At 45.4% G+C, this 18462-nt stretch overlaps 1 protein-coding gene across 2 annotated transcripts in view; it reads right to left on the reverse strand.

Moving 5' to 3' along the window:
• The window catches only part of NR2C2 (nuclear receptor subfamily 2 group C member 2), a 90293-nt gene that overhangs the window by 1850 nt on the left and 69981 nt on the right, over positions 1–18462 (reverse strand). Inside the window, exons 8-14 of one of the 2 annotated variants that reach the window (XM_001506237.4) lie at positions 17895–17988; positions 15602–15735; positions 14111–14288; positions 12880–13001; positions 7549–7688; positions 4460–4597; positions 4039–4144 (exon numbers count right to left, since the gene is read on the reverse strand). In XM_001506237.4, the coding sequence (XP_001506287.1) occupies positions 4039–4144; positions 4460–4597; positions 7549–7688; positions 12880–13001; positions 14111–14288; positions 15602–15735; positions 17895–17988 (912 nt within the window). The remainder of the gene's footprint in view (positions 1–4038; positions 4145–4459; positions 4598–7548; positions 7689–12879; positions 13002–14110; positions 14289–15601; positions 15736–17894; positions 17989–18462) is intronic. The other variant, XM_007655380.3, reaches the window with a different exon arrangement.

The raw sequence follows: 18462 nt of genomic DNA on the forward strand, positions 1-18462 counted from the left end.
ACCTCGAAAACTTCTGTCAAGGTCCATCAAGGTACAGGCACCTTGAGAGCAACTGCATGCACGTGCACAATAGTCTCTGCCAACTTGGCATCGTGGTCTCTTTGCAAAGGAGGATGAATGTTCTCTTAATTCCCTAACAGCATTCTAGCCAAAACGTGGAGTGAAAACGTGCTGTGGAAAAACTGAGAGTACCTGAATTACCATGTAAATTTTACACAGCTATTTCACAATCTTAAATTTATTCAACACCCCTCTCCCCCCACCTTTTTTTAAAAGCACTAGCCAAAGACTCTCTACTTTTTTAGGCAGCTGTTTCATTTCCAGCATGAACTCTTTGAGGATAGGGTTTATTTTCTAAATGGAAGAAGCATGGTCTTGAGGAAAGAGCATGGGCCTGGGAGTCAGAGGACATGGGTTCCAATCCCGGCTCTGCCATATGTCTGCTGTATGACCTTGGGCAAGTCCCTTCATGTCTCTGTACCTTGGTTACATCATCTGTAAAACAGGAATTAAGACTGTGAGCCCCATGTGAGACAGGACTGTGTCCGATCTGATTACCTTGTATCTAACCCAGTGCTTGGCACACAGTAAGCGCTTAACAAGCACCATAATTATTATTATTATTATTACAAATGGATAGAGCGCCTAGCAGCAGCTACAGCGGATGAGTCCTGGCCCAAGGGGGCTATTCTCATCCCAAAGGGGGACTCGTTGCTTCCAAGCTTGAGTGACTCGGGTGTCCGTTCCATCATGCCACCGAATCTCTAGCCGAGTCAGCCCACACCCATGGAGATGGCAACCTCAGCCCCGATTTTTTTAATAGAGAGGTAGGTTTCCATTGTTTACCGAGGGTCTCTCTTTAAACCATTAAAATGCTCTTCTGCATTACTTACTGGTGCTTTTTATGTTAGTCCAGTGGAAAAAATACTGCTCTAGAAATCAGGAGCTCTGAGTTCTGGTCCCGGTTTAGCCTGCTGGGACCCTGCCATCAGTGATGAAATTTTCTGACCAGTTCATGACAAGGCTAGGCCTAAGAGGAATCCTGAAAAACAGCTGGCCAATGTGAGCAGCAAAGACCTCAAGGGCTAGAGAGGCAACGGCCTTCCAGGTCATGGCACAGCTGCGGTCTGTTTATTTTTATTAATATTTTCATTATAGTATTTGTTACGCGCTTATTACGTGGCAAGCACTAGGTAGATACGAGTTAATCATGTTGGACACAGTCCTTGTCCCATATGGGGTTCACAATTTGGCGGTACTCAGGTCCTGCACATTTAAAACGTTCGCATGCCCTTGGCAATGCATCATACTCCTGTCTGCCTACTTTCTTACCGCACTCGATATCTCTGTGGGAACCTGACTGGCAGGGAAGAAAGAGGGTGAGTGGTTAGGGCTAGGGATTTTTTTTTTAATGGCATCTGTTAAGCACTTACTACGTGACAGGCACTGTACTAACCGCTGGGGTAGATACAAGTTAATCAGGTCGGACACAGCCTACATCCCACATGGGGTTCACAGTCTTAATCCCCATCTTTCAGATGAGGTAACTGAGGCACAGAAGGGAAACGAGTTGCCCAATGTTACACAGAAGACAAGTGGTGGAGCTGGGATTTGTCCAACCTGATGAGCTTGTATCTATCCCAGCACTTAGAACAGTGCTCGACACATAGTAAATGGTTAACAAATACCATAAAAAAAAGTCCTCTGGCTCCCAGGACTGGGTCTTATCCACTAGTCGTGCATGCTGCTTCTTAAATGACTGTCTAGGATGGTGGATGGATGTGTGAAACCTATTGAGTTGGAAGAGTTTCCTGGAGGAACGGGAGCGTATTCTTGTGGCATCCTCCAGCATGACTGTGCAGAGCAAACTGAATGGGACCAGGGCCACGCATGACACATCCCCGCTTTACCACCCCCACTCCAGGCGATGGAGAATGGATCGCACAGGGCATCTCTGGCACTGAGACATACAGCGTGGCTGTTGCACGGGAGTCTCGGAACTCGGCACTGCCATGATCGCACGGCGGTTCGGGGAGCTCTCCTCCAGGCTTCAAACCCTCTAACTCATCCCCCTTGTCTGGTATGCTGCTTTCCTGGCCTGCTCCTTGATCTGCTCCGGGGTCTCTGCGAGGTCTCTGTGATTCGTCTCTTTGAAAAGGACTGAAGCTGTGGAAGTGTGCCCCCCTGCCTCCCATCCCATGGGACTTTTGTATTTCTTCCCAGTGCTCAGCACAGTGCTTTGCACACCATGGGCACTTAATGATAAATGATATTACTACTATTACCATCACCTACTGCCCAGGAGCTAAAACGCTTTGATAATTGCTGCAATTTGATTTTTCGCCCTTCTTCTTGAAGATGGTGAGGATGGTGACATCTTGGAGACCCCGTAGCATACCTCTGCCATGTTCCATATTTGAGGAAGAACCTGTGTAAGTTTTTGAGCAGGGTGTTGCCTCCATGCTCACGGATCTCAGCCATCAGGCTCAAGAGCTTGACCATTTTTCACGGCTCTAACTGTGGTGGTGACTCCCTCCATAACTGGGTCAAGTACTATGGCTTTCCCCTCTCAGGATGGCACCTGGAGAGTTCCCGGTACTCTACCGGTCTCGACTACGGGAGGGGGAGTCAGGCAGAGGCATACGCATTTCACTCCTAGCTCGGCCAGTGGCTAGCAAGCAGAAGGCCATCTGCTGCGAGTCAAAACTCCCCTGTGCTGGGCAGCAGCGGCACGGGAGAGAGTAGAGGGCGGAGACTCAAGTTTACTGTGAGGAAGGGGGCCATGGTAAACCGCTTCCGGATTTTGATAAAGAAAACTCTACGGAAACACTACCAAAACGACTACAGGTGGAGGTGGGGCGTTCCAGGAGAGATGTGTCCATGGAATCGCTATGGGTCGGAGACGACTCAGAAGCCTAAGACAGGACCGTGGCTTTGCACGTCGGAAGGTTTTCTATAATAATTGTGGTATTTGTTAAGCGCTTAATGCGAGCCAAGCACTGTGCTAAATGCCGGGGTAGACATTTAAGATAATTAGGTCCCACATGGGGCTCACGGTCTAAGTAGGAGGGAGAACAGGTACAGAACCCCATCTTGCAGATGAGGAAACTGAGGCACAGAGACAGTAAGCTCATCTCTAGACTGCAAGCTTGCTGTGGGCAGGGAATGTGTCTATTTATTGTTATATTGTACTCTCCCAAAAGCTTAGTACAGTGCTGTGCACACAGTAAGCGCTCCATAAATACGATTGGCCCAAGTCACCCAGCAGACCAGCGGCGGGGCCAGGCTGAGAACCCAGGGCTTTTCATTCCCAGGCCCATGCTGCTTCTCAGTGTGGTCTAGTACAAAGAGCACGGGTCTGGGAGTTATGTTTTCTATGGTTCAAAAGTCTCATCTTCAATAGCAGAAGATGTGAAGAGACTACTGAAATGTTACTGTCACTTCTTCAGGGTTCTCTCCTAATCTGGGAGGAGGCTGGAGCCCTTTTGACTCTTCAGAGGTGCTGTGATAGCCACACGGTGTCTTCAACGCTGGGGAGAAGTTCATTGATTCGATGGTGGCCTACATAGCTCTGGATCTCTTCCACTGTGGCATCCCACCACCTTTCACGCTTGCTCTTTAATCTGGCTTGCAAGCTGAGCCACAGGTTGCCTCATTCTTGTCAGGGATGCTATCAGATACTATTCCCCTCTAGACTGTCAGCTTGTTGCGGGCAGGGAATGTGCCTGTTTATTGTAATAGTGTACTCTCCCAAGCACTCAGTACGGTGCTCTGTACAGCCTAAGCACTCAGTAAATACGGCTGAATGAATGAAAGATTTGACAGTTTACTAATATCAAGTCCTACGGCAGGCATTTCAGATCTGAGTGAATGGTAAGTACTGATAACAATCCTCTACATATATTAATAGAGTTCTACTTCATCCACATCTGTATGAAACCAGCAGGCTGAATTCCTTTACTGGTTAACTTCTATTGGACTTATTATCGGCAAACAAAATAAAGCCCCAAACCCCTCATGCATTATATCCGTGCATACCTGTATGTATCTTCTGAATATGTTTTCTGAACATAATCCTGTAACTCCATTTGGGCCTTCTCTTGGAATTTTTCTATTTGGCTTGTACTGGTCAGTCCTGGATGATCTGAATGAGGGAAAAGTAATGTTCTCAAATTCTCACTGATTTTCATACAAATGGTACTGTAGTAGTTTCATTTTAAAATGTTTTTGGCCACGATTGTCACAACTGATACCTTCTGCAGCACAGAGTATAGAGTTGGGGAAAAATATCAAAATGGCAATGAGACTCAATCTTGAGGTGGGTCAAAAACAAATTGGGATAACCATTCCTATGCTGCTGAATGTCTGATGACTTTCATATCTGATGGAAATCTGTCCATCAATATCTGTGGATGGACACAGGCAGAAAGGCTATCATAAAACATGTCACATATCTTACCAGGGCTAAAGAGAACTATTGCTTTAAGATATGCATATTCATATCCATCAATTTCAAGCTTAGCCATGCTGTTACAAAACTCCTGAAGCTTCCAGATATGTTCCATGACTTGCTTTATTCTGTCACCAGAGAGTTTGTCTAAAAAACCAATAACAAAATCAGGTGAGGAAGGGCAAACATACTTACAAATTTTAAAAAGTCAACCTCCATCCCCTAATCAGGAGCAATAAATGAAAAAATGAAATTTGGAACAAATTTTAGCTTTTAAATAAACAAAAACTCCCTACATTTTTCAAAGCCTTAGAGTAAGAGAAGTGTCTTGGGGTGCTGTACAAGGACAGGCTCCTCATTTGGTTAAAACAGTGTAAAACGGCCATCTCATTCAGCATGGAGAAATTGAAAAAAGAAAGAGCAATGGGTGGAGAATCACTTTTTGGTTCTTTTCATAATTTTACAATACTTTGTAACAATACTGCTGTTTTTATATAACATACAACAGGAATTTTTATTCAGCTGGCCACATTAGCAGTTCAAACTGTTATTACATTTAAAGCTAGAAACAGGGTTTTTCTGAAGCTATAAAAGGATGGTAATTGTAGTTTCAAAATTGTAGGATGACTGTTATGTAAGATGACATTCTATGTCTCAATTGGGCAATAGTAGCTACATGCTAATTTACTTTTCCTAACGCAATACCATTTTACAAACAGTTGTAAGAATTAGGTGAATTTCACAAACCATATTTTGGGAGTGACAGAGAAGTAACATATGTAGTGTTTAGGGCTTGTTTTCTCTCCCTCTTAGACCGTGAGCCCTGTGTGGAACAGGGACTATTATCTTGTACCTACACCAGCATTGTGCTTGGCACATAGTAAGTGCTTTAACAAATACCATTATTATCATTATGTCAAGTTAAGTCAAAATTTGGGATTTTAAACTTTTAGGGAATATGGTTGATTTAAAACATGATTCAATTCTAACTACATTGGAAATGCCTCCTAAAATGACTCTGGAGCTTACGACCACCTTTCCGTGTTTATTAACTTATTTTTTTCCTTTTTTCTTAGACCAGAAGAACATAAGAGATGTCATTCCCCCTCTGCATCTGTTTTAGACACATTATCAATGAATTTATTCAAAGCCATTGGGAACCATCTGCAATTTTCTGCATGCTTAAGCAGGACGGCCTAATGGAAAGAGCGTGGGCCTGGGAGACAGAGAATCTGGGTTCTAATCCTGGCTCCACCACTTATCTGTTGCGTGACCTTGGGCAAGGCACTTAACTTTTCTGTACCTCAGTTACCTCATCTGTAAAACGGGGATTCGATACCTGTTCTCCCTCCTACTTAGACTGTGACAGCTCTGTGCGGGACCTGATTATCTTGTATCTACTCCACTGCTCAGTACAGTGCTTGGCACAGAGCGCTTAACAAATATACAATTCTTATTACAGCTTTCTTGGTAATGAATCCTACGTGCTCTGTTCTTTGTTTTACACTTACCACCCTCAAGCTTTAACGGGCGTCCCCTCATTCAGGCGTTGGTAAGACATGGTGAACAATTTTGGGTCTGCCCTGTTCACGCCTTTTAGGATTTTGAGGGTTTGAACTGTATCCTCACTCAGCCTCTGAGTTTCCAGGCTGAAACATCCTAACATTTTCTGTCTCTGTTCTTTGCTTGGAGAAGGTGGGGAGGAGACAGTCACTCCTGATTTGTCTGTGCGCCACAAAAAACAATTTGCGGATGGAAATCTCCCTAACATCTACTTCAATAGAGATTGGGCCTCTCCACCATCTTCTTTTCATGCATGAAAGCACTTTTCATCACACAGTCTTCAAATGACTCCATTGATTCACTAGTTAGCTTCCCTGCCTTTGTTATATTTAAAGAACCTTTGGTTACCAGCTTGGGCATCCCTTGCAAGGTGTTCTTTTTTGGCCTGCAAAATTTCCTGTTTGCACCTGACCTGCCCCTCTATAAGGGCTTTCCTATTCTCCTCACTTGGGTGAGTGTTCCAAATTTGAAAATTTCTCTCTGATTACATCTCTTAACCTGCCACTTAGTCTTGCAGGGTTTCAATCTGGGAGCTTGGTTTTTGTTTAACCTGGGCTGCGTAAGCTGGTGTCTTTTAATGCTCTCCAACCTTCTGGTAGGGCGTGAGGTTTGTAGTTACCCCTTCAGCTTGGGGATCACTACTGGAACCAGTATCAATTCAAATCAAGTCCTTGGTTTGGCAGTGAGGGCTTTATATAGGAACAAAGATGAACGATGCCGCTCGCACAGGACATAAGCAGACACTGACCATGGGTGTCAGTCACCCAGAGAAACTCCAGGCACTCTACAGAATGGGGAGAAGGGAAATTTTTCCAAAATTAAAAATATTTGCGATGTATTAAAACTGACCAAATCCTCCAGGAGGCATAATCCAAAATGTATGCCCATGCCATTGCTCGGGGAAACGCTTCTTTAAAGATTTAGGCCACCCCACCACAGAAGTCCGAAAGAGGGGAGGGATGTGATCTGGTGAAGCCAAGTGGGTGCTCCAGGCGGGGGAGAAACACTTGAGCAGTGGTTTGAAGGCCACATGGTAGTAGATGGAAAGAACCTTCTTCCTTTCCGACCCTCCCTCTCTTTTACCACCTCTCCCGTACTTTGCCCCGACCCTCAAAGCCCCATCCCAAGTTTGCCCCGTGCTTAAAAATGAAAAGCTGACATCCCCGCTACCAGATAAACTTGCACCACTACTTTTAATTTTTTTAAAACCGAGGATTCTCTTATTTGCTAAGAATTTCTGAATACGGAGCAACATTCCAGGAATCAATTGCACAGACTTGCAAAATCCCCTACACGGTCCATTAACTTTCCTCCGGTCTAAAGACGAAACCAGCAAGTCACTAGAGAATTTTATCATTTGTATGGCTTCCAAGGGTTGACAAGATGTGTAACTCAAAAGCTCCAGCTTTCTTTAGATTTTGGGATTTGTTTTCACCCAAGAGACGTTACTGAGGAGCACACCTTTGCTGGTGTGCTTAACAGGTCATTTATGAGTCAATATGCAGTAACTCTCAGGTGTTAACCCTAATACATACCTTCTTGTATGCTGTTCTGCAAGTGGTTGACAATAGCTGCCAAAATAGTTGAAAGACTCATCACCTGGGAGCATTGTGCCAGACCCAAGGTAAACAGTTCATTCCAACAGGCACGCACCAGGCTTGTGTTACAGTCCTGACTATGAAAAAGGATTTAAAAAAATTGGTTAAACCCTTCTCAAAGGGAAGATATCTTTTAAGTTTTTCCCCTTGAGCCTACATATTATTAGCCACTTCAACAGTGATGTAGAAACACACTATAGAATGCTTTCGAAATCTAAAGGAAATTAACTGCAGTTCGTCCCAAACCAAAATAAGATTCATTTTGATGGGATACACTTTCATCATTGCAGGAAAGCCACCCCCGCCCACCGCCGATCTAACATTTAAAACATAAACAATGCAATCCCTGGGTCAGATCAGTAACCCATCTCCAAAAGTGGAGACAGAACGCTTGTTAGAACATTTACTGTGTGATGCTAAGGGATCTGGTGAGCAAAAGCAGCAACATGCTCCACACTCATCGTGATTCTGCAGGCTTTAAACCTCTAGACTGTAAATTCCTTGCAGGCAGGTTATACATCTACCAACTCTGTTGTATCGTACCCTCCTGATCATTTAGTACAGTGCTCTGCACACAGTGAGTGCTCAATAAGGACCACTGATTGATTGATATCCTCTTGAAGACCGTGCGTTTCCAGAATGAAGGGTCCTAGCATTTTCAATCTCTCCTCATATGGAAGCTCCTCCATTCCCCTAATACCTTTACCGTCTCCAGCTCCACCAAATCCTTCCTAAGGCATGGTGACCAGGACTCCATGCAATATTTTGGGTGCGGGGATAGCCACGGATTTACCTAGTGGCAAAACGATGTCTTTTGCATTATGCCAAAAACCTCGGGTTTTGCATTGTGCGTAATTAGCAAATTTTTCTACAATTGTCTCAAAAAATTTAGCAATAGGAAAAGTCCTGGTGGACAAATCACAGAGGGTGAATCTGACACCGGCAAAAAAGAGGTCATGAATCCCCCTATTAGTTAATGATGCCTAAGTGACCGGGCTCGCTACCCAGAGAGATTAGCAACTGGTCCTCTTCATTGCAATCTGGCCCAGAAGGGCTGAAGGCTGAGAGGACGTGCTCAAACTGACAGGGAAGGTTTTAGTGTGTCTTTGTCTTTGAATGTGCCTTCTGATTGGCCTGGGAGTCCTTCCGTCTTTCTGAATGACAATCTATGCTCGAGGAGCACTCCGCCTGCTTAGTTTCCGGGGACCGCCTTAAGCTGTCCAGGCAACGTGTGCAGTGGGCAGATGGAGATAAGGATGCAGGAATGTTTGGTATATTACCTGACAATCAGGATTGACAGGTTAATGTCAAGAGGTCCTGGGATGGGTTGAGAGAAGCAGTGAGGCTTAGTGGAAATGGCACGGGTTGGAAGTCAGAGAACGTGGGTTCTAATCCCGGCTCTGCCACTTGCCTGCTGTGACCTTGGGCAAGACACTTCATTCAATCAATCGTATTTATTGAGCACTTACTGTTTGCAGAGCACTGTACTTGGCGCTTGGAAAGTACAATTCGGCAACAAATAGAGACAATCCCTACCCAACAAAGGGATCACAGTCTAGAAGGGGGGGGCGCTTCACCTCTCTGTGCCTCAGTTACCTCATCTGTAAAATGAGGATGAAGACTGTGAGCCCCATAGGGGACAACCTGATTACCTTGTATCTACCCTGGCGCTTACGGCAGTGCTTGGCACACAGTAAGCGCTAAGCAAATACCACAATTATTATTATTATTAGAGTCTGGAAACCCTGAAAGAAGAACCCAGAGGTGGCAAGCCGGAAAACTAAGAGTTCTCTGTGTCATTAGCGGGGGGAAACAGAGCAGAGAAAATGTCGAGGACTACTGCAAGGACATATGAGGTACCCAGGAAGGGGAAAGTCACCCTTCTGTAAGGAGTTAGATATAGGAACAGGCGTTTGACACAGGATTTCTTTTTGGGGCCATTGTTTAAATACTACACCTCTTTTTAGTCATTGTCTGGCTGAAACTAAAGGGCTAATTAGATCTTATTTATGTATTCTGATGAAGCTCCACCACCTTAAAAACTAGTTAAGATCATTCGCCTCTACAGCAAGGGTCTGAAACCTATGACTTGGAATGAGTGAGAGCTGCGAATGGGGCTCTGGAGCAGGAGCGGGGCTGGTAAGAGGGGAAAGGGAATGAGACATATAAAACCATTAAGTTGACAATGAAGTAAGCTGTGCTGATGTGTGTGTAAACGGTATAACCAGCTCTTGGCACACCAAAGGTTCAAAGGTTTCCAGGTTTCGTTTTATTGATTAAGTCCTGACTAAGCCCTCTTTTCCCCAGCACGCTCCTCCCTTCTGTGTCGCCTATGGCTTGGCTCTGTATCTCTGGATATGTGACCCACCCACTACCCCACGGCACTTATGCAGGAATCTTTGACTGATTTTTTATAAATTACTTCTTTATTCATAGTAATGTTTGTCTCTCCCTCTAGATTGTAAACTCAATATGGGCGGGGAACATGTCAGCTGGTTCTGTTGTACTATACTCTCCCAAGTGCTTAGTACAGTGCTCTGCCCACAGTAAGTGCTCAATAAATACCAATGATTGACTGGTGTATTGGGCTCTTCTGCCCACCGCTGCCCTAGCATCTGGGTGAACAGAGTGTGTGAGATTCACAGCTGTCTGAGAAATGTTGCAACAGGGCAGAGCCAGGGGAGGGAAAGACACTCATCTGAGTCCCCAGAAACCAGCTCTTGGGAAACAGGACTGGTTAGCAGAACCTGGGATACTCCCCTTGCCATTCTGGGATGCCAATTTAGGAAACCAAGGGAGGTGGCCCTGAATTTGGGGATACATCTGCATGTGAGCTCGTTGTGGGCAGGGAATGTGTCTGTTATTATATTGTACTCTCCCAAGTTCTTAGTACAGTGCTCTGCACAGGGTAAGCGTTCAATAAATACGACTGAATTGTATGAATGTGCTTCTAAAATGCATTCCTTACCTCTGGGGGGTAAAAAAACCACCTGAGGGTGCTAGGATCCTGGGGACACCTCCAGCTTGTGACTGTTTCTATGTCCGTGACCCCCAGCAGAGAATAAACTCCTCGTGGGCAGAGAACATTGTCTTGGACTTCTGCCTTTATTACAATGCAATGCACTCAGTAGGCGCTCGATAAATACTACTCCTACTGTGTTTTGCACACAGCAAGCACTCAATAAATACAACTGAATGAATGAATGAATGAATGAGTATTCACTACTACTATCAGAGGCAGGTTCGGTGATGCACGGCTCCAAAAACACTGGCTTTGCTTCTATGTCTCTTTCCCCGATAACTTTATACATGTATTTAGTGTGAGGCTTACGCCCAGCAGCTGCCAAGCAAAATGCGTTTTTATCATTCTGCAATTGTCTCCCCGACTCCTCAAAAAGTTACAGTGGTTATCCATTCCTCTCCACGTCAAGCAGAAACTCCTGACCACTGGCTCTAAGACACTCTGACAGCTCCCTCCCCTTCATCCACTCTCTTCTCCCACTAACCCCAGCTCACACTCTACGCTCCTCCCAAGTTCAACTTCTCACTGTGCCTTCAGTCAATCAGTCGAGGGTTTTGACTGATGCCTTAACTGTATACAGAGCACTACATTAAGCGCTTGGGAGAGTACAATTCAACAGAGTCGGTAGACATGTTCACTGCCCATGGGGAGCTCATGGTCTAGAGGAGGAGATGGGCATTGACGGGCACAAGTGCTTGAAGGGTACGCATGTGCTTGCCTCTCTCCCACTTGCCACTCCCACGTCCTTCCTCCTGTCTAGAATTCCTTCCCATTTCAAATCTGCCAGATGACAGATCCTATCTCTTCCACGAGGCCCTCCCCGATTAACTTTTCTTCCTCCCGGGTCATAGGCTCCCATCTCCCTCCTTGGCAGTCTGGGGCCATCCGAAGAACACACTTGCATGTTCTACCGTTTAAGCATTTTACTCGTCCACATATCTATCTGCCCATGCTCCTTCCTACTTGCAACTGATTTTAATGTCTGTCTTCCTTGCTAAATTGTAAGCTTCTTGTGGGCAGGATCATGCCTCCTAACTCTGTTGTGTCGTCCCCAAGTATAAGTGTTCAATAGATACCGTGAACTGATTGACTGTTCAGTGCGGCCACGTCTAGTGGGTCAAGACCGATGTGCCAGCCAAAGCACCAAATTTTTTAGGTCGAGGGCTATGTCCCAGCCAAGACCATATCCATAATTCAACCTCTGTCCCTCATTTTCATGTGGAAAAATATAAGGGTGTATAAAATCACCTTCTAAAGGCCATCCAGATAACAGAAGGGCTGATTGTGCACTTAGCTCTGCCATTTCCCAACTTCATCAGATGAAGATTAGAGTTTGTAAGATCCTTGTGGGCAGGGATCATGTCTACTTACTCCATCGCACTCTCCCAAACGCCTAGTACAGTCGTAAGTACTTGATAAATTCCATCGATTGATCGACGAAGGTACCCCTTGAGCACGTTGATGCTCACCCCAGTCTCACTGCACTTACGGACGTATCCTTATACTCTACTATTTCCCCTATCTGTAATTTATTTTAATGTCCGCCTCCCCCTCGAGACTGAAAGCTGCAGCGGCGGGGATCGTTTCTACCAACTCTGCCGCATTGCACTTTCCCCACTTAATACAGTGCTCTGCACACAGTAGGTGCTCAGTAAATACCATTGAATAAATTTAGAAAACGCACACCTGCAGAAGGGACTGGACATAACAGACTGTGCAAAATACCACCTTGAAAGCTACTACCCACAGCCTATTTTACATGGGAGGAAGTGACTCCAGATTGATCACATTTTTAACACCACCTCCATGCTCTACCATTACTCTTGCCAATGTGTCACCTAAAGGACATGGACCAGTGCTAACGAAGCCCGGTTATGATAAGAGGGCAGTCTGTAAACTGACAGTGGGTCGTTTTCCCCATGACAATCGCCACTGCACTCCCAAATCCTATCATCTTTCCCAGTTGATACTTATTGGGCATCTACTGGGTGCCTTGCACTATACTAAGCCCTTCTTTCTAAGACAGTCCCCTAAGGTACAGTACCTTCTCTCGGCTCATTTTTCCTCCTGTCATGAAACAAGACCTCCCGGGGAAGGGGTGCCCAACCTCGCTATCTGTCAATGAGGATATTTAACTTGAGGCTCTGCTGAACTGATTTAATTAGAAGCAATGCTGGGGCACCTGACATATTTTAGACAGTTTACATAATGACTCAACTCGTCACTGAAAGAAAACTTCCACTTACCCAAGTGCCTGAAATGCAGGGATGGACCTAGCCCAGTGCATTGAGAGGAAAAGCAGTCGTGATGCTGACTCACAAATGTAGTGTACATTAAGGTACTCTGGCATTGGACTAGGCATTGTGAGCTGTGAGAAAATGGGGTACACACACGGTTCAGTATGAGAAGGACAGAGAGTCAAATGAAAAATCGTTGAGCCCAATACTCCACCCCCTCCGGGGGGAGCCTGAGCTGAAGTCAATCTACGCAGCCACCGCCAACCAGGCTTCCCAATTGACTCACTGGTCCCACTGTCCAGAGGTAGTGAGGCTGTCTTCACTTGGGCCGAGAGCTCAGACTGAGCTTACCAAATGTGGGAATAGGGAGAGCTCTGCGTGCTGGCTCAGCACCACACGAGCAAGAGCTTAGTTCCCAGGAGAGATCAGCCCTCACTCCTGGTTCCCCCACACCCCTCTTGTCCCCCCCCACCCAAAAAAGCCAACCATCTAGGCAAAGGGCAGACTGTGCAGAGCAGGGTCTGGGAGCAGCCCCTCTCATCGGCTCCTGGGATACGCGTGCCCTCTGAGGCAATTGGGAGAATAGAGCCGAGTATTTTTAGAAGTGAAATTCATATAATATTACATAATTCTAGGGCAGCTATATGTCAGCCTTTCACCGAACAGCATCATTCACTATGAGCGATGAGAAATAAAATGCAATCATGCATTTTATTTAATCACTGATGAAGTCAAAGTTGGGCAGGCTGGGGACAGAGGGGTGGGTCAACATTGGGATTTATTTGCAACGCTGTAAGGAACAGGAGTTGAGGAAAACATGAAGGTTAAAAAAAATCTATAGCTTCCATTACATTTCATAGGAGCCACAGGACAAATCGGTATTTTCTAGGGTTACGCATACCAGCCAGGTGTCCTTTTTGCATAGACTCGATATCATTTCTGAGGGACGAGAGACAGCACTTTCAAATGCAATAACTGGGATACCACTGGGCTGTGTTATACTGGGGACAAGTCAGAATCCCTCCACAAACCAAGAAGTTGCAAAACCAAGAGGAGAGAGACACACTGTTTTCATTCTTCCCTTCAAAATAATAAGACCATACTAATCCTCTTACAGCAAGAAACCCCACAACTGTAAAATGATCTAACTTGATGGGGCTTTGTCTTTTTTAAAAACTAAGAAAATCAAAAGCCAAGGAAGAACAAAACAAGAGACCGCACAAACTTCGAATGCACATACCTTAAATGTGACATGCGTATCTGTCAGCAGGGGTCCTTCTACTTCGATGATAGGTGTTGACTGGTCTCTGCTGATGACGTGAATGTTTCCTCCTCCTGCAGGATCCATCCCATCTGCCAAGCTTGGTGTCGAAGAGCCGTCCATGGTATTAAGTGCTTTAGCCAAAGTATCAAACGCCCTTTGAGCAAAAATAAATCACACAAGTGTGTGACTCAAGGGTTTACCGGAAAGCCCAAATCCCACTTTACGGTCATTTCCAGGTTAAGGCCCACAGACTCCAACATTTCATGTAACCACGGGAACCGGAATTCTCCCCTTGCGGCTCTGGGGATAGCGGCGTGCTCCGCCGGAACCGGAAATGGGTGAACAGTCTCCCTCCCTCTGTCTTCTCCCCGCCGAGTGACGAACTGTAGAGGGCCTAGCCAGGCACACCACGGGCCAGTGTGCTTTCACATCCCTCCCCCAAAATGGGGCTCTCAGGCCCCGCCAGTCCTTTTCAGTCAGGTGGAATCGCGGGAGTCGAGGATATCTCCAACCCCCTGAAGAGAACTGTGGAGGCTTATCTGGGCATTTCTCCACAGCTTTACCTTACCTGGATTCCTCCTCGGTGGGAGGACAGGATTCGTTAAAACGTCAACACCTCGACAATTACGTACCTTTCATGTGAGGCGCTCAAAGTATTCTAAGCACTGCTCGTCCTTACAGCATCACCGAGCGGTAGGTGGGGGGAAGTGAATTCTACATGCTGAGGCATGTGACACACCTGGATTTTAACCCAACCTTAGGTCCCAGGTGAAAATGAGGTTTCCAGATCCCAATTTGGTCCCCCTTTTTTTTTTTACCTAAAAAAACTAATGGGAGATCTGGAAGGAATTGGCCCGTCTCTGCGTTATAGGCCCAAGACAAAAGTCGTCTGATGGTTAGGCATAGAGATTAAAACACAATGGCAGAGTTGCAGGGAAGGCACTTACAGAGTAGCTTACACTATGTCTGGAACAAACCAATCCTCTCAGTCTCTGAATTCCACGAGCATCAAATTCACTTACTTAGAAAATACGAAAGAAAAATGAGGAAAGACTGAAGGGAACAAGTCATCTCTAAAATCTTAAGAGCTATCCAGAACAGTGTTGAAGAGCAAATGACAACTGTCTAGTGACAGGTACTATATATATATGTATATATATATTTTTTTTTTCGTGGCTGTCACCCATCGCTTAAATTTTCGTACTCCAGGATGAAAGCGAAATCCAGTCTTGGCTGTTTAGACCACATTTTTAAAAAGTAGGGCAAAGTTTCAATAACTAATATTTAAAAGAAGACAGGAACTCAGGCTCATCGTGACAGCTTTCTGATAACTGCAGGCCTTTTACTGCAGTTGTCAAAACAGGGTGGCACCTAATTCCAATCATTTATCTACGGTGCTGATTTAATGAATGAGAAGCTCTGGTTGCCTCAAGATGACTTGCCAAGTATGCTGCTACAAGTTCATACCGAGTAATCTCACTTGCAGACTGGTCCTCTTGTTGCATTTCTGAAGTGTCGCCATTATTGAGGGAGTCACTGAGGTTTGCAAGGGATGTTACTACATTTGCCAACGTACCCAAAGCACCCTGGCTTGTTTCAGCCTATAAAGAAAGAAACAACTCTCAGGCAATCAAAGGAACACAGTTAGGGTAAAATGCTTTCCTGACGGGGCTGCGTTTATCATCATTAGTCTTTTTATATTTGTCAAGCGCTTCCCATGTGACAAGCGCCATTCTAAGCGCTAGGGTGGATACGAGGTAGTCAGATTGGACACAGCCCCTTGTCCCATCTGGGGCATCCCTTCTCAATTGCCCTGTCTGGATTCCGCCTCCTACCTAATAACCCTAATGAGATGCCTTCCGTCGCACCGCTACCGAAGGATACCTGCCGTACGCCATGAAGACCGTGACTCCTTCCCATCCGAAGAGGTCACCTGCTTTCTGTGGCAATGTACGGTAGAGCAGCTGTAATTTATCCACTGACACCAAAGCGCAAATATTGCCTTCCAAAAGAGGAGGGCACGCTGCACAACAGAGGGGGAATATTTCCTCCCGAGATGTGCGCTATTAAAGTCGATGCTTTTAGCTGTCTTGTTCAAAATGGGGATGCTTTTTCCTCAGAGAGGATGTTCCCTGGCTACACCTAAACCTTTAGTGAATTTGGCTAAGAATGGAGCCAAACAAAATGTAGCTCTTGATTCTGGAAGGAAACCCTCCGCTCAGGCGGTTCTCACACAAACGAAATGAATCGGACCCTTAAAGTGGCCACATAATGCAGTTAAAATCCGAGACTAGAACCTTCTCTTGTAAAACTCGCCACCAAAGGAACTCAGGTATTACACTCAGTCTTCCTATAACACAAGGATCCTGTCCACGACAAGCCCCGTGGTAAGGAAAACTTGCCTTGTAGTATGAGCGCTTGGATGGAAGCTACACACAAGGACACCCACCACCTTTTCTCCAGACGCCGTATCACAATTTATCGGGATAGACAGGTGTTGTCGGAAGACTGTTCCCTAATTCCCTAACAGTGTCTCTCCAAATCACACAGTGAAAACATGCATCATGGAAGAACTGAGCATGGTGATCAGACCGTTTCATCATCTCCACAAAAGCCATCAAGATCTTTCGATCCGGAATTAGAGGAACAGCATCTTCTCCGGGGCTGACCTCATACAGTAAGTGAATTAAGCTATCACTTCAGGGGGAGGCCTCCCAGGACCTTCCACAACCTGGCCCTCGTCAAAGACGGTGAAAATGCAGTTTCTCTCCAAGATGGCTATGCCACTTGCCCTGCTCAAAGATGGCTGTGGGGCGGGAATGGTCTGTTAACAGGGTGTCAGTTGGGGTCTTAGAGCAGAACTGCCCAGGGTGCTCAGTCGAAGGGTGGTGAGGGAGAACCGGTCTCCCCTAAACAGTGGTGTCCGACGGTGATGCAAGGGTGTCGTGAAGAACACTGGAGGTGACCTTTCTGGCTCTGCCTCAGGCAGCTGAACACCTGATGCCGGCCCCGGTCTTCTCGTCAGACAAAACTGTCAGTTCCGCTATTACCCTTGCCCATGAGAACTGAGCCGTACAGGCACTGGCTTTGTGCTTGTCTTTCATCTCACGTATTACGAGGACCACTCTGGATTTGCTACTTATTATGTATTCAATTTTATGCCTATGGTTAATGGGTTAATTTGCCTTCGACCCAGTTCTAGTACTCCAAAATCATTTCTAAACAGGAATAGGTAAGGTCTGGAAGAGAAACTTGGAAAAACAGGTGTCGCTACTACAAGACAAACGACTGCAGATGTATGGTTAGGAAACATAAATATCTGAATCAGAATGTGACCCCCAAATTTCACCAAACTGAAACCTAAGTCCTAACATGTTTAACAGAACACAACCCAGGGTTTCGCTAAAGGAAATGTATCAGAACAACATTTTGGTACCTCTTTGTCTCACCCATGCACCACCGCCAAAGGTTTGTGCTGGACAATAAGATCCAGATGCACCAACGGACTGCAAATCTTAGCAGGACCTACACCGCTAAACATCTCTCTTTGCTCTGTAGGGCTGCCCACAACACACTTCCCCAGTAAGGAGATCGCTTAGGGGGAGTGGGAGAGTCTGTGACTTTTTTCACGGAAACAATCGCTGGTTATTTATAATTTTAAAAAAGCTTTCAGTTAGCTGGTCAAATAAATCACGGTCAAAAATGATCGACGAACCCAAGCATGCGAAATAGCTTTCATACTGAGGAAAGGAAATATCACCTTGGAATCTGTAGCTACGAGGAGTGTACCATCATCGCGTATCAAAGGCTGTTGGATATTCAAAAGCATTCCTGGATCGAGAAGACCCGTTTGTCTATTTAAAAATAGAACACAGTTCAGTTTCCAATACAGTTCCACTCTATTATGATTAAGTTATTCAGCACATCCAGTGCATCTGCAAAGTTCATTACACTAAGTTGGTTAATCATTTGTAGCAGAAGGAGCTTAACTAACCTTAATAAACTGGGTATTAAATTTTACTAGCTTTTGCATTTTGTGGAGGACCACACCAAATTGAAAGCACTATCTACAACCTGTTCCTAAAGAGAGCTGCCAAGAAAAAATGAGCCTTAGAAGAAGAGAAGAACAACAAGTAGTTTTTGTACCCATCTTCCAAGCTGACTGCAGTTGACATTTTGTCATGAGAGATAAAATGCCCTACATCGAGTCTCCAACACGTTCCCAACCGCATACATGTCCTTGTTCACTTTATTTTCTTTTGTTACATTAATTGCTGCTTATGCTTTCTTTCCCCATTAGATTGTTAACTACTATGCACAGGAACATT

Source organism: Ornithorhynchus anatinus, chromosome X1 (assembly GCF_004115215.2).
Source record: "Ornithorhynchus anatinus isolate Pmale09 chromosome X1, mOrnAna1.pri.v4, whole genome shotgun sequence".
Lineage (NCBI taxonomy): Eukaryota > Metazoa > Chordata > Mammalia > Monotremata > Ornithorhynchidae > Ornithorhynchus > Ornithorhynchus anatinus.